This window comes from Capsicum annuum, chromosome 2, assembly GCF_002878395.1.
Source record: "Capsicum annuum cultivar UCD-10X-F1 chromosome 2, UCD10Xv1.1, whole genome shotgun sequence".
Classification (NCBI taxonomy): Eukaryota; Viridiplantae; Streptophyta; class Magnoliopsida; order Solanales; family Solanaceae; genus Capsicum; species Capsicum annuum.
The window spans coordinates 117,266,977-117,280,574 of NC_061112.1; the positions used below are offsets into that span (position 1 = coordinate 117,266,977).

The 13,598-nt window shown below is 30.2% G+C and overlaps 1 protein-coding gene across 1 annotated transcript; it reads left to right on the forward strand.

The window, feature by feature from the left end:
- The first annotated feature begins 2,247 nt into the window (after positions 1 to 2,247).
- On the forward strand, positions 2,248 to 4,029 carry LOC107859065 (berberine bridge enzyme-like 22). Its single transcript, XM_016703946.2, has one exon. It carries the CDS (start codon positions 2,283 to 2,285, stop codon positions 3,882 to 3,884), a length of 1,602 nt encoding a protein of 533 aa, XP_016559432.2. The 5' UTR covers positions 2,248 to 2,282; the 3' UTR covers positions 3,885 to 4,029.
- Positions 4,030 to 13,598: the final 9,569 nt, after the last annotated feature.

The window sequence follows — 13,598 nt, forward strand, 5'->3', positions numbered from 1 at the left end:
AGCTTCCAACTTAGCACTTATGACATTAATCAAAGCTTATCCTCCAATTTGCGCTCTTGATGACTTGAATATGCAATCTTAAGATTGAACGTGCTTACTATTCGAGCAACCTATATTGTTAATTATTTTTTCCTTGTTTATAGTGGAAAATATGTATGGAAACATTTATATATAGTACTTTTCCCACTTAGCATGCCGGCCTATTGTGCAACATATCTTAAAAGACGTAATAAGAAATCCATAAATAAACTTTAAACTTCAGATCAGCTTGTGAAATTACTTAGGGAAAAAATAATATTGCACCATGCCAATATGCTAATACAACTCCTTCTCACAAGTGCAGTAGCTCAATGTAATAACATGCAATATCTCAGTGAATTTGATTTTTTATTTTTGCAGAAGAATGCACTTCTACCCCTTCCCAATAATATGCATCACAATTACAAGAATTTAGACATTTTGAGTTCAATGTATTATATTAGAGTAACTTTGAAATTTTTACGCAGCGTCTTGGACCACAAATACAAGTCTTCAATATTATTATACGTTCACACTTTATACCCGTGGAGACATGCACAATATATGTTGAAATTTATCATGATATTTTTATTACTATCTTTGTCCAATAGTTTTTAATATTCTTTATCATGATATTTTTCCATTTGATAGCGTATAAGAAAAGTATTGCTATCTTTGTCCAATAGTCTTTAATCTTTATCCATATTTATTTATCACCTAAAAGTCAAAAGTGGATTTGGCTAATGTTATATAAATTTGGTACAATATACACATTGAAAAGATTATAAAAACCCATCAATTTTCATCATTTACATTTTCTTATTAAGGTCTAGTTTGACCTCTGAAATATCAAGTCGGACAAACGTTTACGTTAATGACCAGAGTATTTGTTTAATCTTTAATTATGTTCGTATTATCCAATAATGCAGAGGAAATATTAAGTTTACTACACAAATTTTTCTTTAATAATAGCAATATAATATCTTGATACGTTATTCTAGTTGAACCTATCGATCCTCACCAACTGTATATGAAATGAGCTTACTAACTCTTTCTAAAAACAAAGAACTAAAGTAACTTAAGTTACTCCTAATGAGTTTAATTAAGTTACAGTAGACTTCACCGTAAAATATTTATACCATCAGATATTCGAATATGCTCATGTCAAAGTAGGTGTCATAAGAAGATATGTAAGATTTAAAATAGGAAAAATTTTCTTTTAAGTAATTTTATCGATCGTTATCACTGATAGAAGATAATAAATAATTATACACATGTTAACTACAACCATATTATAAAAATATAAACTAATAGCAATCCACATTAAGCTTGAGCAAGCGTGTGCGTCTTCTTCTATATGAATAAAAGTATTGGTATGCATATACTTTTCTTGCACGAAAAAAATTTCCACGCAGAGTTCAATTATGCTTTCTAAATCAATTATTCACTCTGTTTCAACTTATTTATCAAAACTTGAATCTTAGGAATTTTAAACTAAAAATATGTAAAATGCCTTGTGGTCTTAACTCTTAAGCATGTCATGTGAAAAGTTAGTTACCAAAAAGAAAAGAGAAATACTCCCTCCGTCCAACTAGGAGTGGAGCTAGCTTCGAAGAAAAATTACAACTATTTATACATGGTTAAAATTATTTTTTATTTATATATAGTAGATGTTGAACCCCTTTGGTTAGTTTATGTATGCACTTTTGAACCCCCTCAATGAAACTCCTGGCTCGGCACTACGTCCAATAATACTTGTCCATTATTGACTTGACGCAAATGTTAAGAAACAATAAATGATAAGGCAATTTTACTATATTACCCTTTAAATATAATAAATTTGATACCTTAAAAATTACATTGAGTGATGAATAATATGTGATAGATAAGGTAAAATGGGTAAAAAAAGATACATTATTTATTAATTTTTTAAATTGAATAAATATTATTAGACATCTATTTATAATATAATGGATAAGCGAAAATGAATGGAGGAGCACTTCGTTTGAACAGTTGAAAAGAAAAGTAATATAAAAAAATAGAGGGAGTAAAAGAAACTCCTTGGAAAATTCTGTAACGGATTAGAAAATGATTTATGAATAAATTAAAGTTAGGTGAAAACATTAATATTATTCTATACCACGTGGTCTTAGGGTTTGAAAGTTTGAAACTAAAGCTCCTTTAATTTCTCCCCAGCCAAAACTATAAATAGATGTTCTTTGTTCCATTTTCTCCATCATCAAAATTTGCAACAACAAATCAATATGACTACTTTCAAGAAGTTAACAATCTTTCTCTTTCTCTCAATTTGCCTTTCATCATCATGGGCCAACAACACTCATGATGACTTTCTCAAATGCCTTTCTCAAAAAATTATGAACTCAAACTCAATATCACAAGTCATCATCACTCCTAAAAATTCATCATATTCCACCATTTATAACTCCTTTTCAGGTAATCTTAGGATAACCTCCGACTTCAAACCATCTATTATTTTCACTCCTAATGATGAATCTCAAATCCAGGCAGCTATACATTGCTCCAAGAAACATGACCTACAGATCAGAATTCGAGGCGGTGGACATGACTATGAGGGACTTTCATACATTTCTGAAACCCCTTTTGTCATCATTGATCTTAGGAACCTAAGATCAATTTCCATTGATACCGAAGACAAGACTGCTTGGATTCAAGCTGGCGCGACCCTTGGGGAAGTTTACTATAGAATCGCGGAGAAAAGTAAAACATTAGCTTTTGTTGCTGGGGTTTGCCCAACTGTTGGTGTTGGTGGACACTTTAGTGGTGGAGGCTATGGCATGATGTCACGAAAATTCGGTACAGCTGCTGATAACATCATTGATGCTAAGCTAATAGATGCCAATGGAAAAATCCATGATCGAGAATCAATGGGTGAGGATCTCTTTTGGGCTATTAGAGGAGGTGGAGGGACTAGTTTTGGTCTCATTACCTCATGGAAGGTGAAATTACTCGATATTCCAGAAAAGGTGACTGTATTCAATGTGACACGAACCTTGGAACAAAATGCAACTCAACTAGTTTACAAATGGCAACATATCGCGCACAAAGTTGATGATAGTCTTCTCCTCAGGCTCTTCCTGAGGAGTAGTCAATCTCCATTCAGCCGTGGGCAAAGGACTATCCACGCCTTTTTCACTACATTGTTCCTTGGAGGAGTGGATGAACTCCTTCCCGAAATGCAAAAGAGCTTCCCGGAACTAGGATTAGTGAAAGAAGATTGCATTGAGATGAGTTGGATCGAATCTATACTCTTCTTTGCCGGTTTCCCTAGTGGCACACCAATCGAATTGTTACCAATAATTTGGAAATTCACCACAAATAATCAAACCGGATTCTTCAAAGGGAAATCAGACTATGTCCAACGTCCAATTTCTATCAATGGACTTGAAGGTATATGGAAACTATTCAACCAAGTAGGCGAAAATGCAGCCGAATTACAGTTTAGTCCCTATGGAGGAGAGTTGAGTGACTTCTCAGAATCTGAAACACCTTTCCCTCATAGAGATGGAAACATATTCATGATCCATTATGGGGTGAATTGGGAAAAAATGGAAAGTTCTGAAAAACATCTATCTTGGATTCGAAAACTTTATGGATACATGGCTAGGTATGTGTCAAAATCTCCTAGAGCTGCATATTTCAACTATAGAGATCTTGATTTGGGAGTGAACAACAAAGGAAACACAAGCTATGCACAAGCAAGAATTTGGGGAGAGAAATATTTTAAGAACAACTTTGATAGATTGGTGCAAGTGAAGACTAAAGTTGATCCAACAAATTTCTTTAGGAATGAACAAAGTATTCCTCCTCTATTGTCTAAAGCTTAGTGGTAATTTATGCTCTCTACAAATTAAAGCCATCACCCATTATCTCAAAATAAGGCTTTTCGTATAGTTCTTTTACGTATATACTACTACTATAGTGCTGAAAATTGTTTGATTTATGAATATTTTTCAAGTGATTAATTTTCTATTAAATGTTCTTCATATAGTACTGAAAATTGTTTGATTTATGAATATTTTTCAAGTGATTAATTTTCTATTAAATGTTCTTCATGACTCTTGGGGTCGTTTGATAGCTGGTTAGAATTAGACAAGTAATAATTATGCGATTATTAGTTTTTTCATCTTTTATCGCGCGTAAGAATACACAAATTCTGTCATAACTTATGCATATATTAATTATGCGGGTTTCTAAATCGCAAACCAAGCATCGTATTCATTTTATATCTCAATAACTAATTAATTACCTCCTAATTAGCTATCCAACATTATATTGTATAATTTATTCACAAATTAATAGGTGGATCCATTGAGTTTTTTCAAAGAGTGCTAAAATGTGGTACGTCGGTATGATTTAGGTCGAATTTGACTGTTTTTAAAAATACCAAGTCAAACAAAAAATAATCATTTTTTTTTCTAAGGCCAAACCAATCCAATCAAACCACACATCGGCTTTATTTTTTCGATTTGACTTAGTTCTTCGGTTCGATTTTGCTTGTTGTTTGATTTGTACACCCACAATAAGGGGGCAAAGACGGTACCTCCAAAAAAGTAGCCCATGGTTGTAGCTTACAATTATCTGAATAACTGGAAGAAGAAATATATGTCTTCCTACTACCTATATAAAGACTATACATTAACTAACAAAAATATTGGATCAAAATCACCTCCTCATGTTAGAAAGTTGGCTTTTATCCAGTTGAATAAATCCCTTTACTTCTCTTGGCAATTGCGGAAAAGAGGAGTATAAGGTGATTCTTCCAATAGATGAAGCCATTTTACTAAAAATTCGCAACACTGTTAAATTCTCAAACGCAATGAGAAACATTAAAAACTCAACACTCTCGATGGCTTGTGCCGTGTCTCTGATTATATATCATCCTCTTCAATTATAGATTGTTCGTGTGTTTGTTTTTTAACATATCAACAATGATCTGTGAGTCAAGCTCCAAGTAAATCCTGTTAAAACCATTATGAACGTATCATTTCCCCCATAGTTATCGGTTGTCAGCAACAGCTTCAGCTCGATTGTTACTCCCATATTGAATAGGAATAGAGAAGGCCATAATAACTAACATTAATAACTAGTCAACTTATCCGCCGTGGTATCATAGTACTTGTTATTTTGAATATAATGATCTTTTAGGAATTTTGACCTGAGATATAAGAGAGAACTTTATATAAATGTATAACATCACAACTATTTATGTCACCAATTCTTATGATTTTTTTTTTTCATTCAAATAGTTAAAAGCTCATTATCGTCGATTATTGATCATGCAACTTACTAATTCACAAAACAGAACATATACAACAATATATCTTATAAGGACTATCTCAAACCACAATGAACCTTAGAAAATGCATAAGAAAACCTACTATGATTAGAGAAAATGTTCCGTCTAAACAACATAATCTAATCTGCTTCTATTATCACTAAAATAATTATTTGTATGCACCAGATGACATAGAATTCACATTTTTATTTTAGAGAAGTATAATATTGACATGATTTCTTCATCTTTTCTGTCAGAAAGCTGGGAAAAAAATACAAGATCATTCAAAGTTACTTTAAGAGTCACAAATCTTAACTTGCAAATAATAATAAACCAGTTACGTTGATTACTTATTTAAACTAGCTGAATTTAAAAATTGGATTTGCAAACACAAGATAACAAATTTAGATTTGTAAAACTAAATTTTAATAACCTTAGTTTAACTTGAAACATAAAGAATGAAATTGGCTCCATAGAATGGAAAGAACATATACAAGATTCAATATTTTTTTATTGTAACTTTCCATTTTGAATTTAATATTTTCTTTTCTTTTCATTTTTTTTTTTTTTGATAAAAAACACAAATGAAAATTTAATTTTATAATTGCCAATTGTGACACTGAACAAAGTTCAATTATCCTATATCGCTACTTAAATTAAATAAAACGCTTATCAAAGAAAGTACATTCACATAATGATGAGACTAATTATATACTTCGCAAATTTTTCTCTCTAAACGTCATGACTAATTAGCCAACAAATAACACGAGTAACTCTTTGTATTGCTATTATTAGTATTTCCTCCATTTCTTTTTAAGTACTCTATTTAAATTGTGTTTTAGTGTTTGTATTTCTTTTTAATCAGTGCTTTTCTTCTAATCTTTTAAGAATAATTTGGTTAAAACTTTCCTATTATACCCTTGTTCAAATTATCAAAATTATTAATTGAGAAGAAATTAGGGGTGGATCCAACCTAAAGTTAGTTAGGGATATAATAGTAAAAGTGCTTTAAATTTTATAGGATTAAGAAATTTATCATAGGTTGTGACCAATTTAAATAAACACTTTAAAAGAAATGGAGAAAATAGTAAGTTCAAATTTTCATTGATTTTTCGTCCTAGACAACATTCTTCATCCATATGTTGAACTACCTTTCTTAGTTTTTAATTTATATGTATCTCTCTTTTTTTTTTTTTAGAATTTAGTTTATATGTGTTGGTAGTGTAAATAATTTGAATTATGCAGAGCTAAAGATAAAGAAACATAAACTAATATGCGGCTAACAATACAACCCACAATTTCTTTTTAGATATTATGAACTCTACTTTTTTCATGATCTCGTTACACATGAACTTAAATTAACCACCATACATTCAATTGCTAATATCTCCTCTTTTTCCTCTGTCTCAATTATGATATACTAACTTACAACTGGTTTAGTAAACTAAAAATTAAAGAAATTTAAGAAATTCAGAAAAAGAATTTTTAAGAAAAATCTATGTGAAAAGTATTTTTTCCTCTCAAAGTATAGCTATCCAAAAGTGTTGTAGAGTTAAGCTCAAGGAAATTGTTAGAGATTGCTACCCCAAATGAACACTACCGACCTGAATTGTTAGAGATTGCTACCCCAAATGGACACTACCGACCTGAATTGAGATTAATGAAGTTTTGACACATATATTGAACATTAAGTGAATTTCTTTTAAAGAAAGAGTTAAGAAAATTATTTATATGGACAGAACAATGAAAAGAATCTAATTACCACAATTAATAGAATTCTAGGATACTGAATACACAGACACATGAATTTTCAATCAAATACAAAAAGGAACAAATCCAATATAAAAAAAAATAAAAAAAAAAAACCATTACCCTTGAAAAGTAGGCGAATGCCCATATAATATCTAGCAAAAGTGAGAATAATAAAGAATAAACAATACATGAGCACCAATCAAAACTGAAACAAAAAAAAAATATCAAAAAAAATTCACCTTGTGATTTGAGAAGAACAACAAGACATATAGAGAGAGGAAAAGGAAGTGAAAAAATAAAGAGGAAGATTTGAAAAGATAAAAGGTGTTAATGAGGAAGGGAAGAGGTATTAACGAGATTTTTAATAAGATGAAAGAGCAAAAAAAAAGGAATAGAAGAATACTTTAATACAGAAGTCTTAATACGGGAGTCTTTAGAATATTAAAGCAAACAACTAATTGTAATAAAAATTTTAAAAAACTAAAAAAAAAAGCTCAAAAAAAATAAGAAAAGAGATAAATAACATTTCTGGATCTAAGGCATGCCACATAAGCATGAGTATATTTCTCCTTTATTTATATACTAGTTTAGGTGTAGGAGTCTTGCGCGTATGCCTTATTTTATTGAGTTCAAACGTTACACTAAATAAGATATTTGTTTAAATAATAAAGATGAATACAAAAATTAAATTCAACATCTTTTGGAGAATTTATTTAATTAAACCTAACCTTTACCAAAAAGATTTCTTAAAGCCGATCAACATTCATCTACCACCTGTAAACTGCAACAAAATAATATGATGATAGAGACATCAAAACAATATAATTAAATCTAGCCTTTACACAAAAATTTTCTCAAAATCGTCTGACGCTCATCTACCACGTGTAAATTATAACAAAATAATACGACAATAGAGATATCAAAATAATACAATTAAACTTTACTTTTACACCAAAAAAATTCTCAAAACAGAGATATAAAAATAATACAATTAAACCTAATATTTACCTAAAAAAAATTCCACAAAGTCGACCAACATTCTCTACCATCTGTAAATTTATCTATGACCTGTAAACTACAACAAAATAATACAATAGTGATCTCAAAACTTCAGTTTTGTTGAAAATAATTCTTGTTTGAGCGAAAATTTTGACACTAGAAATGACTTGAATGAAAATAAAGAAGATATATATATACACACACGTTGAATTTTGTTATGTTGACATAGTGAAGAAGTCGAGGGTTAGAAAATTAAGCATCCACCAATCTAGACATGCAACCTAATCAAGTTAGATAAGCATCAGTCATATTTTCCCAATAAGTAAACCAATTTTTTTCTCTAATTTAACGTGCATCTTAATATTTACAGTAATATTTTCTAAATAGAGTCTTATTTTAGGAGTATTTTTCTATCCTATTTTAGGAATATTTTTCTAATTGATTAGTACAAAGAAAAATATTAATTGATTATCCTTCCATATATTTTAGAAGTCCATATATTTTAGGAGTCTAGTTAATATGATAAAAATAATTAAATAATAAATTAAAAAATAGTGAAAAGATAGTTTTGTCTAAAGAAGAGTCTTTTAATGAAGGACAAAAAGTTAAAATCACTTTTGTCTTTACACTTTTAATATATTATAGACTATAGATTATAGATATAGATTATAGATTATAAATTATAGATTATAGATATAGATTATAAATATACATAGATATAGATATAGATATAGATTGCTTTTGATGTTAGTTTCTTTGTTTTGTTTATTGATGGAATACTTTTGGGGACTGTCCAACAATTACTCCCCTTCAGTTTGTTTCTAAAGCTTCGTTTGGTAATAAAATAAAAGTTAGTTATCAAAATAATAATAATAATAATAATAGGTTAAACTCTAGTTGTTGAATGAATTTAATAGAGCGTTTTTGTAAAAATAAAAAGGGGGTAAATTGTAACAATAAATAAAGTTGAAGTTGAAGTTGAAAAAAAGTGAAAAACAAGTAAGATTTGTTTTTATTTTTTTCAAAATAATTTATAATTGGATTTGAAAGTTTCATTGCCAAACACTCCAATTTCTACTAAAGTAAAATAATTTTTCGAAAAAAAGATGAAACTAAGCTTCTTTAATTTCTCCCTCACCAAAATTATAAAGGAAAAAGCAAAACGTCCAAAACCATGTGTCGAAAAAAATCCAAACAGTGTAAATAGACACTGTTAACCCTTAACCCCCTAAGCTTAATTAGGTGTCAATTTTTTCTCCAAAAATCCTATCTTTTCCTCCAAATCTTAATTTAATCATTCATTATAAGGAGAATATTTAGGTAATCGTGACCATGCTTGTCAATAATTAGTACATTGAACATTTTAGTAGTAATTGATTTTTTTAACTAATGTACAAGTTAACTTGCATTTGAAGTCCATTTCTGTTCCTCAATTTTTATCCTTCACTAAACATCAAGAACATCAACAGTAACTCTATCGATTATCATATTCTTTTTTTGACGAAAATAGTATGGAAAGCAGCCACACGAGATGCAGAAGATTTAAAAAACACAATGATGGAATTGTTTTGGATTTTTTGATGATGACAGTCTTCTCAATGAATACGAAAATGTATCTGCAGAAAATATTTTTGCGGATAATCCTGAATTCGTGCATGATCTTAAACAAGGCCAAGTTGAAGGCATGCAATTTTCTAGTTTGAAAGTAGTGTTTGCTTTCTACAAGGAACATGCTAAACATGTTGGTTTAGCGTTATAAGAACATTTTTTTTAGGGATAGTGGTATTGAAATCAACTTGTGCACGTCTGATTGTTTCATCGGGTACTTGTTACCTTCCATCAATATAGGAACCAGCTAACTTCACAGATAAGACGAAATCATTAAGTGGTGTTTGCTTCCGCTGAAACTTGCACATGGAACAGAAAACCTCATGATTCTACGATACTTTATTAATCACTAGACCACACCCTTAGGTGCGCATCAATGTTCCTTCCTCCACCATTTGCTTACCGAATTTGAGCAATTCTCTCATGGATCACCATTTTTCTACTTCCAACAAATAGGGCCGGCTTCAACATGAAGCCACCGAAGCTAAGGCTTTAGGCCCCCATTTTTAGTAATTATGGATTTATAGTTTTATAGATTTTTTATTAAAAAAACATTGAGTACTTTTTAATATTTTAAATTTTATTTTAATGTCATTTTAGCTCAAACAAATTATCATTTTAAGAATTCAAGACTAAAAGTGACAATTATTTCCAACTTATCTTTAACATTAAAGAATATTCTTCTTAATAATGCCCAATTATTAAAAAAATTAATAAATAAGGATAACTTAGTTATACCTTGTATTTATTATTTGCCTATTAAACACGAAAAAAATTAAAATAACAGTTAAAGTGGGATAGAGGGAGTAGAAAGGTAAGCAATATTTTAGGAATGATACAAAAATTTCAGTATTATTTTTTAAATGTGTATAGTGCTTATAAAGATCCCATAAACAGTGTCTCAGTCGAAACTTTCCAAAACTGAAATTGATAAAAGCTCACGATCAACAAAGTATTGAAAAAAATTGAATGAATTAGGTATATTATTATTTGAAAAGAAATTATTAGGAAAAGTCCATTATAAACAATTTTATTCATACCTTTGCATCTAAAATAGCTATAGGAATAAACTTCAAATAAAAAAACATAAGGCATCATTTTGAAGTTTCGCTTTAGAACACCGGATATATTGAGTCGCCCCTGCCAACAAACAATCATCAATCCTGCTGAATGGATCAAAAGCATTGGACAGAAACACTATAAACACTTGGCCAACATTAGGATCATTGGCATACAAATCCTTATGTGAGCTTCCAACTTAGCACTTATGATATTAATCAAAGCTTATCCTCCAATATGCGCTCTTGGTGACTTGAACATGAAATCTTAAAATTGAACGTGTGATACGAGGTAAATGGCCATCTTAGTCTTTGAAGATATTATTGGAAGACAACACATAAAGACTCAAGACTTGGTCACCTCGAGGACACAGGAGCATGCATGGAGGACTCGTTTTGAGCATGCCATTATACAAACCCATGTGCAAAAGATTACGTGGGGGCTTACATTTGATGCCAATTCGAGACTACAAGTTTTGAAGTGTGATCCCACGATTTCGGAGCATTAAAGAAACACCTTTCATTAAGGGTATCTTGGTCCATTATACTATGTAATAAGCTAGGCTACATATAGTTTCTTTTTAGGTCTTTTCTCTTTAGTTTATGGATGATGAATTTGTGAAAGACTTTCTTCTCTCTTTTAGAGTGTAACACCTTTAGAGTAGGGCTTGAAAAATTCAAGTAGTTAGTGTAGGGCTTGAAAAAGCCAATATTGTTCTTTTGCTTAGAAACGGTGGTTCATGAGGTGAGTTGATTCCCTTAGCGGTCATCGTAAGAAGATGGGTGTTTGATGTTGCAACTTTGAGGGCCTTTACGTTTGATATACGTTTCGGTTCTCTTTGTTTCGTAAATCTTATGTCATCTTAACTATCCTTTATTTTATTGCATTATTTGTGTGTTTGTATCCTTTTGTTCTTGTCTCGATTTCTTTGTGTTGTTGCTGCCTGTGTGTTGTTCATTGTGCTCACGAGTTTGTCTTGAGTTTGTGGACTATTTTTAGCTTTCGTAGATCGTTCGTTATCAACGTGCTTAATATTCGAGCAACCTATATTGTTAATTACTTTTTCCTTGTTTATAGTGGAAAATGTATGGAAACATTTATATGTAGTACTTCTTATTTTATCCCTTTTCGAAATTCACTTAAAAATATGGTTTTGACTTTTCAAACTATTTCGAAAATTCAAGAAAATTTTGAAATAACTTTTAAAACAATTTACAGAGTCTCCTTTGATTTTTATAGAAAAATATCAACAAAAAACCTTAAAGAAAATTTCAAAGATTCAAAACAGAAATAAATCTTTGAAATTAGAGAAACCAAGTAAAGGTCCAATTAACGCCCTAAGAAGGTTTTTAAGGCACTTAGGAGCGTCCGTTTAAAAACGGTTCACCAAAAGATCAGTTTTGACTAACTTAATAAAGGGTGACTAACTTGCAAAAAGGGTTGTTTTTACAAAATCACATGTTTATAAATTGACATTTGCTTATTCAAACGAGAAATATCCTACTGGAATTGGAAAAAGTTACAACATATTCCTTAATTTGATATTAATTTTTGAAAAAATCACGAAATATTCAGTTTAGACTAATTTTGAGAAAAATTACAAAATATTCTACTTGAAAATTTTCTTTTTTTACTTAATTCATAATTAACTGCGACAAGTTAGAATTTTGAGAAACAATCAAGGAGTATGCTAAGTGAAGAATTTCTACTTGTTAATGATTATTTCTAGAAAAAATTATGGAAAAAGAAATCTATCTAAGTTAGGTTGCACATTTGAATTTAAAGAGGAACTACGTTGATTTTTTATGGAAAAAGAGGACTATATAATTATTTACTATTATTTATTATTATTATTTAAAAAAAAGATCAATTTTGTTATAAACAACACTTTTGAAAAATGTTATGAAGATATCATGTTAAGAAGTATTTATCAATTATGGATGGTAAAATTTATGAGAAAAAGTTAACTTCTTGAGTTTGAAGAAAATTATTTTAAAGTAAGCAGGCTATTAGTCACGTGAACAAAACAAATGCTATTTTGGATGAAAGTACTCTTATATATATATATATATATATATATATATATATATACATACATACACACACACACATATATATTATAGAGACTTGTTTAAGAAAAAGTCAACGGAGCCAATGTAATTCATTTTTTAAGATAGGATGAATCACGTGAGAAGAATTATAAAATAAGCAAGGAATTCGAAATAAATAGAATGGCAACAATGTGAGAAAAACCACTAGGTTAATTAATTAAAGCTAGTGCTAATACAAATAAATAAGTATAAATTGCAAAATAAAAGGGAATAAAAGATTAAAGTTAGAGTTGGGCCCCTTTTGGCGCATCAGTGAGCTGCCCAGCCTTTGTGCTTCCCATTTTATGGTCTTTAGGCCCATTTTCCTGCACGTATATCAGCTGTATATCACAACCCTTTTGTACGCGTTTTTCTGCATATCTTGTGCATACATGGCCGTATATACATGTTTTTTAGTCCTCCACTAGTACGATCAACTTCCTTTTCTCATATTCTTCGTATATCACTTGTATATTGTTGTACACTTGTATACAACTTTATTTCTTCGTGGTTTTAGTCCATTTTTGGACTTGGAGGAGGCTTAACTCGATGATAGTGGTGTCACACCCCTTTTTTAACTCGAAAGATTATCATTTTAAAATTCAAAAGGATTTTATTATTAAAGTGATCAAAAATGAAAATTGTTTTGAAAAGGATTCATTATATTCAAAACTCAGAGTCGTCACTTGGCATAAATCGAGTCGCCACCTGCCAGTTGAGGGTTGATGAGGTGGATTAACCTACCAGTTGAGGGT